This window comes from Orycteropus afer, unplaced genomic scaffold, assembly GCF_000298275.1.
Source record: "Orycteropus afer afer isolate SDZICR_OR568_19922 unplaced genomic scaffold, OryAfe1.0 scaffold00071, whole genome shotgun sequence".
Lineage (NCBI taxonomy): Eukaryota > Metazoa > Chordata > Mammalia > Tubulidentata > Orycteropodidae > Orycteropus > Orycteropus afer.
Window position 1 is genome coordinate 9,495,880 of NW_006921658.1, and position 16,517 is coordinate 9,512,396.

A 16,517-nucleotide genomic window follows, 5' to 3' on the forward strand; every position below is an offset into this window, starting at 1 on the left:
AATAAATGGAGAGAAGATTGAGGTTGTCAAAGAATTCACGTTGCTTGGTTCTACAATCGATGCCAATGGAAGCAGCAGTCAGAACATTAGACGACCTGGAGCATAATGTAGTCTAATGTTCTGACTGCGGAAAGTCAACCGGTGAAGGAACTGTTTCAAGTGCTGAGGAGCCAGGGTGTCTCCTTGAGAACTAAGTTGCGCCTGACAGAAGCCATGATATTTCCAATCACCTCATATGCATGTGAGAGCTGGACAATGAAAAAGGAAGACTGAAGAAGAGTTGATGTTTTTCAGTTGTGGTGCTGGTGAAGAATGCTTAAAGTACCATGGACTGCTAAAAGAACTAACAGATCTGTCCTGGAGGAAGTGCACCCGAAATGCTCCTTGGAAGTGAGAATGGCCAGACTTTGTCTCACCTATTTTGGTCATGTTGTCAGAAGGGACCATTCCTTGGAGAAGGATGTCATGCTTGGTAGGGTGGAGGGTCGACAAAAGAGGGGGAGGCCTTCAACCAGATGGATTGACACGGTGGCTTCAATGATGGGCTCAAGTATAGCAGGGATCATGGAGCTCGCGTGGGATTGGGCGGTGTTTCGTTCTGTTGTGCATGGGGTTTCTATGAGTCGGAAACAACTCAATTCTGCCTAACAACAACAACATCGCTACAGAAGTAGATTGCCCAATCTTTCTTCCAAGGAGTAGCTGGTGAGTTTGAACCACCAACCTTCTGGTGAGCAGTCAAGTGCCTTAGGCACTCTGCCACCAGAGCTCACTGTTATATTCTTATTACATCCAAATTGTTATGCAGGCTGAAAATGTAAGTAAGTTCAAGAAAAATTAGATAAATTAGTAAATGGTTCTATGGTATTTTCCCATCATTTTATAACTTTATACTAGACTCGCAATGATTTTTGAAATGTAGATGTCTTCACCAATTGATAAAAAATACTCTAGTTTCAGAATCAGTTTTTGAGCAGAAGCCTTAAGTGATAAACTTAAATTTGATGACTACAGTGATACAGATATAAGGGGATTTTAATCTAAGGATGCTTAAAGCACATGCATATAAGTAAAATCTTAATCAGTAAAATGGCTATGTTGTGTGTATGTGTGTGTGTGCTGAGTCTTATATTCAATTCTTTACTCCCAGTTCCATCTTAATAAGGTGACATTGTCTTTGACATTGTACCATTTTTCCTGCCAATGAAATAAAAGAAGTATATGCACATTGTTGGCATCTGAGAATATAAGCCAGGTAGTGTGGTTATGGATAATTTATAAGATTCACCATTTAAAATTAATGGTGTTTACTTTTAGAGTTTAACAAAAATAGTAGTTTCCTAACAGTGAAGAAAAATACTACATCCACTTTCTTTATCATCATCCTTCAATTTTCATTAAATACGGTGCTAAAAGATACAACTAACATAATTTTGTACATTTAATAATTGTAAGTAATCTAAGTCTGATTTTATGTGCTCATGTCATTCAAAGCAAAGTAAAAAATACCAGGTATTAGTTTCAACTCAAAATATTTAATTTAAAAATTGCTCTTATTTTCTTATGAAATATTCCATTCCATGGTTATGTATACAATGAAAGATCCAATTCTAGTGAATGGTATTTTTTTTCAAGTGGCAAAGTTAGGTTTACAATGAGAAACAAACCTTTGTGCATTGAAGATTACAGTCTCAGTCTAAACATTGAATTAATGTGTTTTCTGTTATATGATTTCCTTTCTAACATAAACAGTTTAAGAAATAAAGACTCTAGAGATGCTTGGGAAAATGGAATAAGAGATAATGATAAAAACCAAGTCTTTTCTCCACTCTCAGATCTGGTATCACTACAGACTCTAAATTCTGCCCTTATTTAGTATAAACATTCACTTCCCAAACAATATACCCAAGTGAGGAAATGATTAAACATGTTTATGTGCTGAGGGGAAGGAACCAGTGGATAGGGGGAACTTCCGATAAGGATAGAGGGATAGTTGATGGAGAAAGGTCCCTGAGGGAAGAGGTGAGGATGAATTCCAGAGTCCACCAGATGAGTTTGCCCTGAATGAGAGGAGGGACTCTTCTTCCTCTGACATAGGAAGGAGGTTTGCACAGATTGGTGAGGGACATGATGTTGAGAAATTTTACACCTGATAATCTCTGGTTTCTCTGCAAAATCTAACACACAAAGGATTTAAGTAAGAGGAGTGATATGCACAGGGACAATGTCTGACCACACAGATAGGCCAGATAACAAGCTCATTAAAAATTTGGTTGGTTGAATAAATCAAATAGGAATTTATAAAGGTAAAATTGCATGGTGTACTTTTAATAACCTAAAGCTCATTGTATCAGGAAATTTTTGGTCTTCCTGTGAGGATTACAGAATAACTTATGGGGAACAGATTTCACTGTGTATTTTTTATAAAAAATTATGCATGACCATTTTTTCTACTAATGACCACCCTAGTGGTTAATGTTACTGAATACAAATGCAAGATGCTGATTAACTGAAATGTCACACATTGAAAATAAGATAGTCATTATTTAAGTGGAATAGAATAAAGAGCTTTGTACACAAAATGATGGAGAACCTACAACTTCAATAAAATGTATTATAATTGAATATAATTTTGAAAAAAATAGAGAAAAACGCTTAATATTTCCATTTCTAAATGAGTATCAATATTTAGAATTTTCTTTGTGCTTCTTTCTGCAAATACTCATGGAAGAGAGACCCAAAGCTATGTCTTTCTGTAAATAAAGCCAGCAGAATCCTGACACTGACTTTGTGATTGAAACACTGCCAAATCTTAGAACTGAAATATTACCATTTTAGTTGTAAATATTCTCATTCATCTCCCTAAATATTATATTTCTTTCTTCCCCTCTCAGCATCAAAATCTAAGCAACAGCTGACAGCATCTTTTGTTCTCTTTTCTGGTCCACAGTAGGTGCCTTAGTTGACGTTGGCATCTCCTAGTTTGTAAACAAGTTTCTGTGTAGGTCAGTTGGACACATTTAGTAACAGGAAGAACAGAACAAAACATGTCTCTTTGTAATGTTATGATTATTTCCTTTGCAAATCTGCTTACTGAACTTTTGCAGATGCAGAAGCAATGTAATGTGTCCATTTGCTGAGGAACTGCAGTGCACTTTCACAGAGGCTAGCAACATCTCCAGCCTTCTAAATGAGATTGATGTGATAGATTTACAGGTATTTGAAGAAACAGATGCACTGGAACAGTGAAGATTTTTTTTAAAAGGAAAAAAATCAGAATCCAATTGCATAGGCTCAATGATCTTCAAAAGAAAGCAAGAGAGAAGAAAAGATCCATTGTGTACTTCCAATTGAATTTTTTTTTTCCTTGATGTACAAAAAACATCAGCAGATTTCAGTTTAGTGAAGAGAAGCATACAAAATAAGACAGTTTTAATTGGTCATTTACACATAAATGGTTACAGTATTATGTTAATTGATTTTTTTTTTTTTCTTTTATAGGGTCCTCTGGGCCCTCCAGGACAAAAGGTAGAGTATAAACAAAAATACTGTGAAAGTCATTATATTCCCATTACTTGATAGATAGCATGAGCGATGAATGGAATTGGCTACTGTAAACCATGGTGAAGTAGTTGGTCTGGTTTGTAAATTCTGCTTTCTCAAAAATACAGTAATATAATGTGAGACATTAGATTTCTAATTGACTCTATTAGTTAAAAAAGTTCAATACGTATAGAGAAGTCTTTTCAATATGTACTTGTAGGTTATTGAATTTTTAATTCAAATACTAGTAAAACATTGAAACTAAAGTTAAAATATAAAGAGTCTTGTGATATTGCAAATTGAATGTATGGCCTTGCTCAAATGTATGATTGTGAAATGACTGTAGAACTGAGGAGAACAAGAATTGCTTGGTTTGCTATATTCAAGTGGCTTACTAGTTATCTTCCTTTGCTGAGGTAACCTGAAAAGCAGCTTTCTGCTTGTCATTTCAACATTATCCGCAGTTATTAGAATTGACCATTGCATTCTGATAGAGAATCTGAGACTTCTAAAATTACACCAATACTCAGTAAGAAATATATATATCAATAGCAGGTAGATGGCTGTTTGCCAACAAAATATCACTGAGTCCCCACTCCCCATTACATCTCCCACAGTGGGAAAAAGAAATATTTAACCTACAGAAAACTAAAGTAAACAATTGTATTATAACAGGTGGAAAAGTGATTCTTACTTATCGTTGGAATCCATCAAAGATAGAGACTTTTTATTCCCCAAGCACTGGGCATGTGGCATCTGTTGAAACCTAATCCTACAAACCAAGTAAAAGCCAGTGAGTTGTGAGACAACTTGTGTGTAGGAACACTTTGTCCTTTGCAATAATGTCTCTATTAAGCATGGTGTGAAATTGTAAAGCTACCCTAATCCACATGCAACCAGGATAAAATTACTGCTTCAGACCTCAGGAAGTCCTTTAATGACCCTCAATGTAGTCATTGAACACAGTAAGGAAGTTGCCATCTCAGGTTGTTTTGCATATAAATACTGTTTTAATAATTTTTTCAATTATTATTAAAGACATTTAATATCATGTACCTATTAAGAAAAACCTGTTTTCTAACGTTAGAAAAAGAATAAGCACATTGTATTTAAAAAATGGTTTCTCCAGACCCTAAAAAAGAGGTCTCATGGAGGGAAATGACATCACTATTTGAAAACATTTGCTAATGTTTCTGTGTCCAGTTAAATGTGATAGATTTTCTCAGGTAGAAATTAGCTCTCTATTCTCAGCTCACCCTACCTATATCCAACCATTCATACTCACTTCAGAATAAGCACACACAGAATAATACACACACACTTTTTTTTTAATCACAGAGTTGAATTGTTCCTGACCATTTGTAACAACTTTTTTTTTTTTCATTTTTTTTATTGTAATTTGGGTGAAGGTTTACAGAGCACATTCACTTTCCATACAGCAGTTCACACATACTTTGTCTCATGACATTGACCACAGTTTACCACAATGCAACAGCTCCCCTCCCACTTCCTCCCCATAGTTACCTCTTCCATGTGTCCATCCCTCCATGCACTCCTGCCCCCTGAGCTGTCTCCCTGTGCATAAGCAGCCCTTCAGGAAATGCTTGTGTGTGTGTGTGTGTGTGTGTGTGTGATTTGGGTGAAGATTTACAGAGCAAATTCACTTTCCATACAGCAGTTCACACATACTTTGTCTCATGACATTGACCACAGTTTACCACAATGCAACAGCTCCCCTCCCACTTCCTCCCCATAGTTACCTCTTCCATGTGTCCATCCCTCCATGCACTCCTGGCCCCTGAGCTGTTTCCCTGTGCATAAGCAGCCCTTTTTTCTCCCATGATTGTTCTCTCCAAGGAGTGTATCTACTTGAGGTAAATGTTTAACTCATATGCCTGTATTTTCTTTGGCTGGAAACCACAGGTGTGGGTTCAGTTCCAGACCTGAAGAGCAGCTCAAGGCCATCTCAGTGATTCCACCAGGTTCTATCAGAGCAGCAAACCTGGTCCCCACCTTTTCATTTGTAACAACTTTTCTAGTCTAATTTGGAAGACATAGTCACACTCAAATGGCTTAAATTTACTTGCTGAAAATACAAGGGGATATGCTTCGAATACAACAAATTTGGATTTATAACATTGGTCTTTTATGTAATTAAGTGTGGAACAAGTGGTTGTTATTTTAATTACTTTTGTTTTATAGTATTTAAACTTGTAACTCAAAAAACTTCAATAGTTACTGTCACTGCTAGGCTTTTTCCAGATGGAACTAACCCTATTTATTTCTTAAAAGCCCAAAAATTTAGAGCATGTGGCCTTCTGATAGATATGGATCTCAATTTATGATGTGGTTTTTCAAAAAAAAAAAAATCATATAAGGGTCAAGTCTATATGTAGAAACAAGGTTAATTTTAACTCCTTTTTTTTTTTTTTCTGGAAAAGTCTAACCTGTGTACATTATTATATGTTTGAACATAGTGTTAGAGCTGAGAAAAATAGCCTTGCAAACATAACCTGCAGTATAATATTTTTAAATAAAAGAGTATAAAAAAAACCCTCAAACCCACTACTATCGAGTCAATTCTGACTGGTAGCAACCCAATAGAACAGAGTAGAACTGCCCCACAGGATTTCCAAGACTGTAAATCTTTACAGAAGCACACTGCCTAATCATTCTCCCATGGAGCAGCTGGTGGGTTCAAAGCAGCCAGATTCCTTAACCACTACACCATCAAAGCTCTTCCCTAGGAAAAAAGTTCCTATGACCATATATAGTAATATTTTTAAGGCTATAAGATAATATAATAGAGCAGGTGTTTTAGTGAGGTAAGATAATGACTGACATAAGTAATATATAAATTTATAATTGAAATATTTTGTAATTATGATATTCACTTAGTTTTATCATGTGTCTTCTTAGGGTTCTATTGGAGCACCTGGCATTCCAGGGATGAATGGGCAAAAGGTGAGTTCTATAAAAGAGTATTTTAAATAATGTGGAGAGCTATAAAAATCACAAAATTATTCTATTCAGTAATGGTAGTAATGATTTTATATGCTGATTAAATACACTACATGTGCACCTGAAATACAGGGAAATTATGGTGCAAATTATCAAAGTAGTTTAATTTTTAAAGATGCATGAAATAGAAACTCTTCATCAAATTTTCCTTGTCAATATTTGACTGTATTCTTTTTGATATGTGTGAGAAACAACTATATCTTCCTCATGAATATGTATGGAGTAGAGAAAATGCTGTGTTTACCATTAATTACGATTAAAATGTACACCTGTTTATTCTTATCATGGTAAAACTAATATGTTTTATTTCATTGGCTAAAAAAATTATTCTTACTATGAATAATGAGGAAAAGCAAGTAAAGAAAAGAACAGCCACAACTCCACCTATACACAGCTATGTGTACATGTATATTAATATTGCAGTATATTTATGAGTTGGCCCAGGCATCTAGCATTATCCCACAGTGGGTCTGATATCCTGTGCTCTAGCAGCCCTGACCAGCTCTTGAATCTGGAACCTCTACAGAGACCAGGAAAGCCTTTGGGGAAGCTAATAAAGCCACTCACTAAAGCAGTCTATCAAGAGCCAGAGAGGGCTGAGCTAAGGACTTGCCTGTCCCCGGTACAGCTCTTGGCCTGGCCCTTTGGAATTTTGTACCCCATCAGCTTGTCTTCCCAAGGTTTTGCTTTTTTTTTTTTTTTTTGGCTAAGGCCAAGTGCCTTGAACTGTGTTCTGAAATTATATTGAGTGCAGTCCCCACAGAGTGAGCCTATTAGTGATCTTTTCTATCTTGCTTATCTTTCCATCTTCTTCTTCTCTATCAATAAGACATGACTATCACAATTTCAGGGAACTCTGGTGGGGCAGTGGTTAAAGCATTCAGCTACTACTAGCAGAAGGTCAAAGATTTGAACCCACCAGCCACTCCATGGGAGAAAGAGGCAGTCTCTGCTTCCATAAAGATTCATAGTTTTGGAAACCTTCTGCATTATTCTACTCTGTTCTATAGGGTAGCTATGAGTCAGAATTGATTCAATGACAGTGGGTTTGGTTTGGGATTTATCACAATTTTAAGGAGCTCTGGTGGCATATTGCCTAAGGCATTTGATGGCTAACCAGAAGGCTGGCAGTTCAAACCCACCAGCCACTCCTCAGAAGGAAGATTGGGTGATCTACTTCCGTAGTGATACCACCTTGGAAACCCAAAGAGGGGTCGCTATGAGTCAGATCTGACTCAATGGCAATGTGTTTGGATTTTTGGTTTTTGAGTAGTTAAGAGCATGAGACTTCCACTTAGAGGCTGTTGGAATTTTGCCAAAGTCTGAATTCCAGGAACCTCAGTTTTTTCACCTGTAAAAGGGAGAGAATAGCAGAGCCTACCTAATAAAGTCAGTATAATGATTAAATAATGAAAGCAACTTACATGATTTGGTATTACTGTTAAACTTTTCTTCTCATTTTAGTGAAATCCTGGAACTTTGATTAACCTGTGTTTTAAAAGAGGCTCTTTGTTTCCAGAATGACTCTATTCCCAAATAAAATTAATGTTCTTAATCAAGGCTTATGGTACACTTTAGTCCACAAACAAAACACTGCACATTCATCAGTAGTTAACTGCCTATGTTTTAGCTCTATTTTTCCACTTAGTAAAATACATACATATCCACTTGCTTCACAAATCCTGGTAACAGAAGAGTAAGTTCTGAAGAGCACAAAAGAAAACACAAAAGATTTAAAGTGTATTCATTCTAAGATGATTTTAAAATTATAAAAAGGTAATATTTATAAAAGACAAAATGTGGATATAGCACTAATGCAGTTTTTAATATTGATTTAAACTAAACTTGTATGCCCTGAGGTTAATGTTTTTCTTCTTTTTCCTTTTCCTTTTTCAACTTTGAGATAATCATGAAAATTTATAGAAGCCTTTAACCTGAAACAAAACAACGTTAAAACTGTCAAATATACTCGTATGAAGACTATATATTCTTTATTTTTGCAAAGGAAATATGCAATTTCCTTAGCAAGAGAAAGGAATGTGACATTTTCTTATCCTAGTCACCAAGTTTAAGTGATATTTCAAGGAAATCGTTAATATTTACAGTTTATGTCATATTATACATCTTTGTGGCATTTTAAAAGTGTTCTCTGCAAAACCCTGGGAAAGTAGATGATTTCACACTTTTGTGAAGGTGTCAACACAACTTAGCTTAAATTTCTTTTGCCTATAACATAGAACTTAGCCTAAAAGTTTGTATATGGAATTTCTGTTAATCCTAGCACTGACATTTATAACATCTGCTATAACATCTTTAGGAAAACAAAGTAAAAAACAAACAAACAACAACAAAAAAAAAAACCCACAAGTACCTGTCATAGGTTTTTTACACAGTAGAAACAGGATTGGGAACAGAGTAATAATTCTATTCTTAGAACACAGCAATTGTATTTTGGACCTCTGAAATTTGTTTTCTAAGAAGAGAGCTTACATGACACAATAATATTTAAAAAAAAAAAAAAAAAACACTTCAATGTCTTTAAACTGTTTTGGGAAAACTTTTTTTAAAATTTTTTTTCAATTTCACTTTTACTGGAGAAGTGAGGATGCTTAGAAAATAATTTGAGACAATTGTTGCGGGAGAATATAATTTCTAAGCCATCAGAAATATGGAAACTAACAACCAGGAACTAAAGATTTTTCTTATTTATTTCAAAAAAAAAAAAAGAAAGAAAATAAAAATATTTAAAATAATCTTTGTTTTTCACTAGAACCTTTTGCATCCATTCAGCCTGACAAAATTGCTGATTGGCCTTGGCCAATAAACTTGGTGGTAACTTTTGACACTTACTTGCCTTTAAATTATGGTCATTTTGACTGTTAATTAGACTATTTGGAGTTTTTTTCTTTTAACAGTCTTCCAGTTTTCAGATTGTATTAGGAAGGCTTACATAAGCGCTAACATGACATTAAACTCCAATCTAACAACACATCCTACAAAGGACTGTTAAGCATCCTTCTGTGAAAAGTGGGAGGCAGTTTGGTCCCTTACAAAGAGTGCAGTCTCTGCAGTCAGAGAGAGAATGCAAACTTGGGCAAATTATCTAACATCTCTAACCCTCAGATACCAAGTTTGCAGTATTAACTAGATAATGTTTCTAAAGCGAACACTCTGTAATAGGTGTTCGATTAATGCAATTAAGTATCTGTATTGGTATTATCACAGTTTAAGATAAGAATGTCAGCAAATGAGTCCTAGGCTTATATTCAAGCTCTGGAACAGAAGTCAATTGAATTTATGATAGAAAACAGGCAAAATTACGCATGAAACTAGATTGTTTCCTCTGTCTATTCTCAACATACTGAGTAACTGTTATGTAAATAATACAAAACAGGAAGGAGAAAGACAAATATCTCATGATCTCCAAAGCTCAGTCACCAGCATGGGGTGGAGCACAGCGCTGGAGTCAAGATGATCTGAGTCCTGCCATCTCGTGGGTAGCCTTTGAAGGATCCTTTCCCTCTCTGGGCTTTTCAAAGGGCTTTTCTCATAAAATCAGAGAGAGGTTGTGCTGATTCATATCTAAGTCCCTAAGAAAAATGGCAAGTCCATGAAAAGTCACCCAAGACTAGTTCCCAATTCGGCTTTTAACTTCTCTGTTTCCAATTCTGAAAGGTGTTGTTTAGACTTGATTAGGAGCTCTGGTAGCATAGTGGCTAAAACACTTGACTGCTAACCAGATGGCTGGCGGTTCAAACCCACCAGCCACTCCTCAGAAGGAAGGTTGGGCAATCCTACTTCCGAAGTGATACTGCCTCGGAAACCCAAGGAGGGGTCGCTATGAGTCGGGGCTGACTCGACGGCACATAACAACAACACAACAAGCCAAAGAAGTTAGGGCAGAATTAATACTAAGGCTTATGAAATAAGAAATGTTGCCCTCTTCTGTGGTTGTTATATTGAATATTGTTGTTGTTGTTTTTGTTGTTAAATGCTGTTGAGTCAATTCCAACTCATAGCAATGCTATATACAACAGAACGAAACACTGCCCATTCCTGAGCCATCCTCATAATACTTGCTGTACTTAAGCCCACCATCACAGCCACTGTGTCAGTCCATCTCACTGAGCATCTTCCGCGTCTTCTCTGACCCTCCACTTTACCAAGCATGTTAACCTTCTCCAGAGAATGGTCCTGTGGTAGTGAAGTTTGTGTGTCAATTTGGCTGGGCTTGGTTGAGTGACTGGGCAGCTGGATGTAGTGTTCCCCATCATGAGACTGGTAATCAACTCCATGGTGGAATCTCCTATGAGCAGCTGAGTAGCTGCTTTAGGGATATGGTCTACTTCCTATATATAAGGAGAAGCCTTGGGGAATGGTCTCTAGCTTATGGCACACTTGAACTCTGCATGTAGCCATGTCGTTGTTCAGCAGGCTGTCATGCTCTGCCAACCTTGGGACTTTCAATGGACTTGAATTAATGGCCTGCCATGTGGTTTGGTGACATTGAGCCTATGCCTTATTACTTGTTTACTTTGGGCTTGTCAGCCTGAACAGCCAGCAGCTGAGTGAGGAAAAGTCTCTTGCTCCAGTGGGCCAGGAGCTGGAGATAGAGCTGAAGCCCAAGGTTGAGGAGTTTTTACCCAGCCCTAGAGCTTAGCACTTTGAACTTGGAGTTAAAGCCTCCAAACCGTAAGAGAATAAATTCCTGTTTGTTCAAGCCATCCTATTTGTGGTATTTCCATTTTAGCAGCACTGTTGTTGTTGTTATGTGCCATTGAGTCAGACCCAACTCATAGCGACCCCTCCTTGGGTTTCCGAGGCCATATCACTATGGAAGTAGATTGCCCCATCTTCCGAGGAGTGGCTGGTGGGTTTGAACTGCCAGCCTTCTGGTTAGTAGTCAAATGTCTTAGCCACTATGCTACCAGAGCTCCCTTTAGCAGCACTAGGTAACCAAAACAGGTCCCTTCTGACAACATGGCCAAAGTAGGTGAGACGAAGTCTGACCATTCTCACTTCTAAGGAGCATTCCAGCTGCACTTCTTCTGGGATAGATCTGTTTGTTCTTCTGGCAGTCTATTCTGTTTTCAGTATTCTTTGCTAACACCACAATTCAAAGGCATCAATTCCTCTTCAGTCTTCGTTATTCATTGTCCTGCTTTCAGGTTCTATGAGGTGACTGAAAAGATCATGGCTTGGATTAGGTGCACTTTAGTCTTCAAAATGACATCTTTGCTTCTTAACACTTTAAAGAGGTCTTTTGCAGCAGATTTTCCCAGTACAATATGATATCTGATTTCCTGACTGTTGCTTCCATGCGTGTGGATTGTGGATCCACGTAAAATGAAATTCCTGACCACTTCAATCTTTTCTCCATTTAACATGATGTTGTTTATTGGTCCAGTTGTAAGGATTTTTGTTTTCTTTATGTTAAGGTGTAATCCATAAAAAAGACTATAGTCTTTGATCCAGTAAGTGCTTCAAGTCATCTTTACTTTCAGCAGGCAAGGTTATTTCATCTGCGTATCTCAGGTTGTTAATGAGTCTTCTTCCAATCCTGAGGCCGTGTTCTTCTTCGTATTGTCCAACTTCTCAGATTATTTGCTCACCATACAGATTGAATAAGTATGGTGAATGGATACAACCCTGATGCACATACTTCCTGATTTTAAACCATGCAGCATCCCCTTGTTCTGTTTGAATGACAGCCTTTTAGTCAATGTACAAGCTCATCATCGGCAAAATTAAATGTTCTGTAAGTCCCATTCTTCTCAATGTTACCCATAATTTGTTATGGTCCATACAGTGGAATGCCTTTACATAGTCAATAAAACACAAGTAAACATCTTTCTGGTATTCTTTGCTTTGAGCCACGATCCATCTGACATCAGCAATGATATCCCTCATTCCATGTCCTCTTCTGAATACAGCTTGCATTTCTGGCAGTTCCCTGTCGATATACTGCTGCAACCATTTTTGAATTATTTTCAGCAAAATTTTACTTGCATGTGATAGTAATGATATTCTTTGATTTTTCCCACATTCTGTTGGGTCACCTTTCTTTGGAATGGGTACAAATCTGGATCTCTTATAGTCAGTTGGCCAGGGAGCTCCAGATTTCCTAACATAAATGAGTAAGCACCTCCAGCTTTGCATCCCATTTGTTGAAACATCTCAATAGGTATTCCATCAATTCCTGGAGCCTTGTTTTTCACCAATTCCTTCAGTGCAGCTTGGACTTTTTTCTTTAATACCATTGGTTCTTGATGATATGCTACCTCCTGAAATGGTCAAATGACTGTGCATTCCTTCCATTTTCTGTTCATGCTTCCTGCATTGTTCAATATTTTGCTCATAGAATCCTTTAATATTGTAACCAAGACTTGAATTTTTTCTCAAGTTCTTTCAACTTGAGAAATGCCGAGTATGTTCTTCTCTTTTGACTTTCTAATTCCAGGTTTGCACATTTCATTATAATACTTTACTTTGTCTTCTTGAGACACCCTTTGAAATCTTCTTTTCAGTTCTTTTACTTCAACATGTCTTCCTTTCGCCATAGCTAATCTAGATAGTGTTTCACTGCTATTCATAACGTTTTCAATGGCCAAGTTTTTCAGAAATGCATGACTCCATCCTTCTTCCCAGACTCTCTTAGTTCGGGAGTTCTGCTGAAACATGTCCACCATGGGTGATCCTGCTAGTATTTGAAATACCAATGGCATAGCCTCCAGCCTCACAGCAGTACATGAGCCACCACTGTATGACAAACTGAGAGATGAGTGGTGGGTATTGGACATATTTTTATTATTATTATTATTATAACAAATCTTTAACATTTTTGGAAGTATAATTATCCTTTTATTCGTGCTCCTCTCTCTCTCTCACACACACGCACATACACACACAAATACATGAAAGGATTTATCAGAATATTTGTCAATTAAACCCTATTTCAGATACACTGAAGAAATGAGTTAAAATTTTTTGAAACTAAAGAAACTTTGGCAAAATAAAGTGCTGTCTAAAATTTTTCTTTAGATATTCATATATCTGAACATCAAAAATCTCAACTCTTAATAACTGTTATTGAAACCTGTATTTTTCTACTTTTTCCACATTAATTGGCATTCATAAGAATAAATCACCATACTAATAATTTGAACAGTAATTAGTGCCCAACACTGTGCAAATAATATGGGAAAAATGAGCTGGGGACAGAGCCAGGGTAGATTAGAGGTCTAATTTGTACAATTTTAACTTCACATCCTTATCTCTTTGTTACCATGAAAGCAATGTTAAAGCTTTCAGGATTAATAACAAATCCTGTTGTCTAAGCAACTAGAATTTTTCTAAGGTCCCAGAGTCATAGGATGGTTTCCAGGGCAAAAGATAAATATCAAATGATTTTGCTTTATATATTTTTTTATGTTTTCTAGAATTTTTTATTATTTTGGAAATTTCAAAATATAAATTAAAAATTGATATTAGATGTGTCACTTATAAATCTATTCTAGATATCTATGTGCTTTTTAGTAACATTAAATTTTAATTACCTTATAGTTTTGCTTTTTTGAATTCCTTTTCATCTCTTATTCACGGGTCTCACAGTTCTTCACTGACATTAATCCTCACTGATACTTCTAATGACATTTTTATTGTAAATGTATTTAGAGAGCAGAGAAATTGAAAGTCTTAGATCTCCAAAGGGTAAGCCATTTATTCAAGTCTATTTAGTGAACTGAGTATATAATGAATCCAATATGTATTTTTTTTTTCCTGATCCTCTTCTGTAACTACTGAATACCTTTTTTCTTTTGCTACGTTGACTTTATTATTTTCAAAGTTGAAATTAAATTTCTGAAGGATTTGAATGTGCTGTAAGTCTTTTTATCTAGTTAGCTGGCTTAAAAATTTAGTAGAATTTTTAGTCAGTGACCTATTAGCTAATATATCTTTTTAATTTTCCCAGTTAGACATTAACAAAAGATACTTAGAATAAATGAAGTGATAGAGTTCTGATTCCAGATTACTTATTAGTTCAAAGAAAGTCTCTTAACAATTAATTCTTTTGTGGATTAAAGGTGGGGAATTAATGTTTAAAAATTTCTGTGTTTTTAAGTTAGCAATTGTATAGATTTGAATTCTAAGAATTTTTGACTTTTTTTCTATATAACTATAATAATAGGATTGATTCTTTCTTCTCGTCATTTTTCTAATGCTAGATATTTCACAAAGTCAAATCTTTTTATTCCTGACCATGAGTCATACATTCTCCAGCATTTTTAATATACAAGCTTAGTCTTGAAGAGACTTTTCACTCAATTTTACTTGCTAAACTGAGAAAAAGCTATTTCTATTCTTTATACAATTGATATTAAGTTCCTTTAGTGGGGAATAACAGTTAGTTAAAAAGGGTAATTAAATGCTGGCTTGAAATAAAACAATGATAGTATGATTATTTAAAAACTACTTTCCCCCACTTAACTTCATTTAGCCATGTTACTATAACATTTAATACATGTCATCATTCTAGTAAATGAAAATGTTGGAGAAGAATGACAATAAAAATTCGAGTGAATGGGATTGGTAGGGCAAAGGGGTGTGAAAGGATGGGAAGCTCCTCAAAGGCTAGTGCAAAACAAACACAGAAACAAAGCAAATGTGTTTGAAAGAAGTATGTCATAAAATCTATTTATATTCAATTTCGAAGACACTATATTTTATAGAGGGGCTTACAAAAATATTGATTCATTAGATCTGATTAAATTTCACATGCTATCTAGGAAAGCTATTTTTAAAACTTCCCTTAAATGTATTCATTGATCAACTTACTAACTTTTTCAATCATTCGTTTAACAAATATTTATTCAGCCTTTACTACCCAGTGCCAGGCACCATGTACACATTGAGTTAAAGCTACTTCTGACCTTATGAAATTTCTGGTGTGATGGGGAATACAGATGTAAAATGAACAATTATACTAAATCCCAGAAGTTCCTGAGTGGTGTAAACAGTTAAGTGCTCAACTAGTAACTGAAAGGTTGGTTCAAACTCACCCAAGTTTGGCTTGGAAGAAAGTCCTGGTGATCTGCTTCCAAAAGTTCACAGCCTTGAAGACCTTATGGGGCAGTTAAGCTCTGAACACTAGGGGTCACCAAGAGTCAGAAACAAGTCAGTGGCAACTTTTTAATAATAATAATAATAAACAGTTAAATTACAACACTGTACTATGACAAAGAAGCACAGGGCAGCCTGACCTGGTATGAACAGTAAAGGAATATTTCCCTGAACAAGTGATTGTATGTAAGAAATGAAGAGTGAACAGAAGTTAATAAAGTGAAGAGACCTAATACTATGCTGCAGTATTTACAGATTAAATTATGTACAATCTTGGTCTTAGAATTCTGTTTCTAAAACACTGTATTATTAACTACTATAAGGCACTACTAACTGCTAACCAGAAGGCTGGAGGTTCAAACCCACCAGCCACTCTTCAGACGGAAGGTTGGGCAATCTACTTCCATAGTGATGCCACCTCGGAAACTCAAGGAGGGATCACTGTGAGTGGGATCTGACTCAACAACAGTGGCATCATTATCGTCATAAACCATTTGAGTAGATTCCAGCTCATGGGTACCCCATGTGTGTCAGAGTGGACTTGATAACATGACCAAAGTAGGTGAGACGAAGTCTGGCCATTTTCATTTCCAAGGAGCATTCAAGTTTCACTTCCTCCAGGACAGATTTGTTAGGTCTTTTAGCAGTCTATGGTACTTTCACCATACTTCTCCAGCACCACAACTCAAAAGTATCAGTTCTTCTTCAGTCTTCCTTCTTCATTGTCCAGCTCTCATATGTGTATGTTGTTGTTGTTGTTGTTGTTATGTGCCGTCGAGTCAGCCCTGACTCATAGCGACCCCTCCTTGGGTTTCCGAGGCAGTATCACTACG

General features: G+C 36.2%; 1 protein-coding gene across 1 annotated transcript in view; it reads left to right on the forward strand.

Moving 5' to 3' along the window:
- COL25A1 (collagen type XXV alpha 1 chain) overlaps positions 1–16,517 on the forward strand; it is a 783,871-nt gene that overhangs the window by 610,776 nt on the left and 156,578 nt on the right. Inside the window, exons 11-12 of the mRNA XM_007940758.2 lie at positions 3,502–3,528; positions 6,463–6,507. Coding sequence (XP_007938949.2) covers positions 3,502–3,528; positions 6,463–6,507 — 72 coding nt within the window. The remainder of the gene's footprint in view (positions 1–3,501; positions 3,529–6,462; positions 6,508–16,517) is intronic.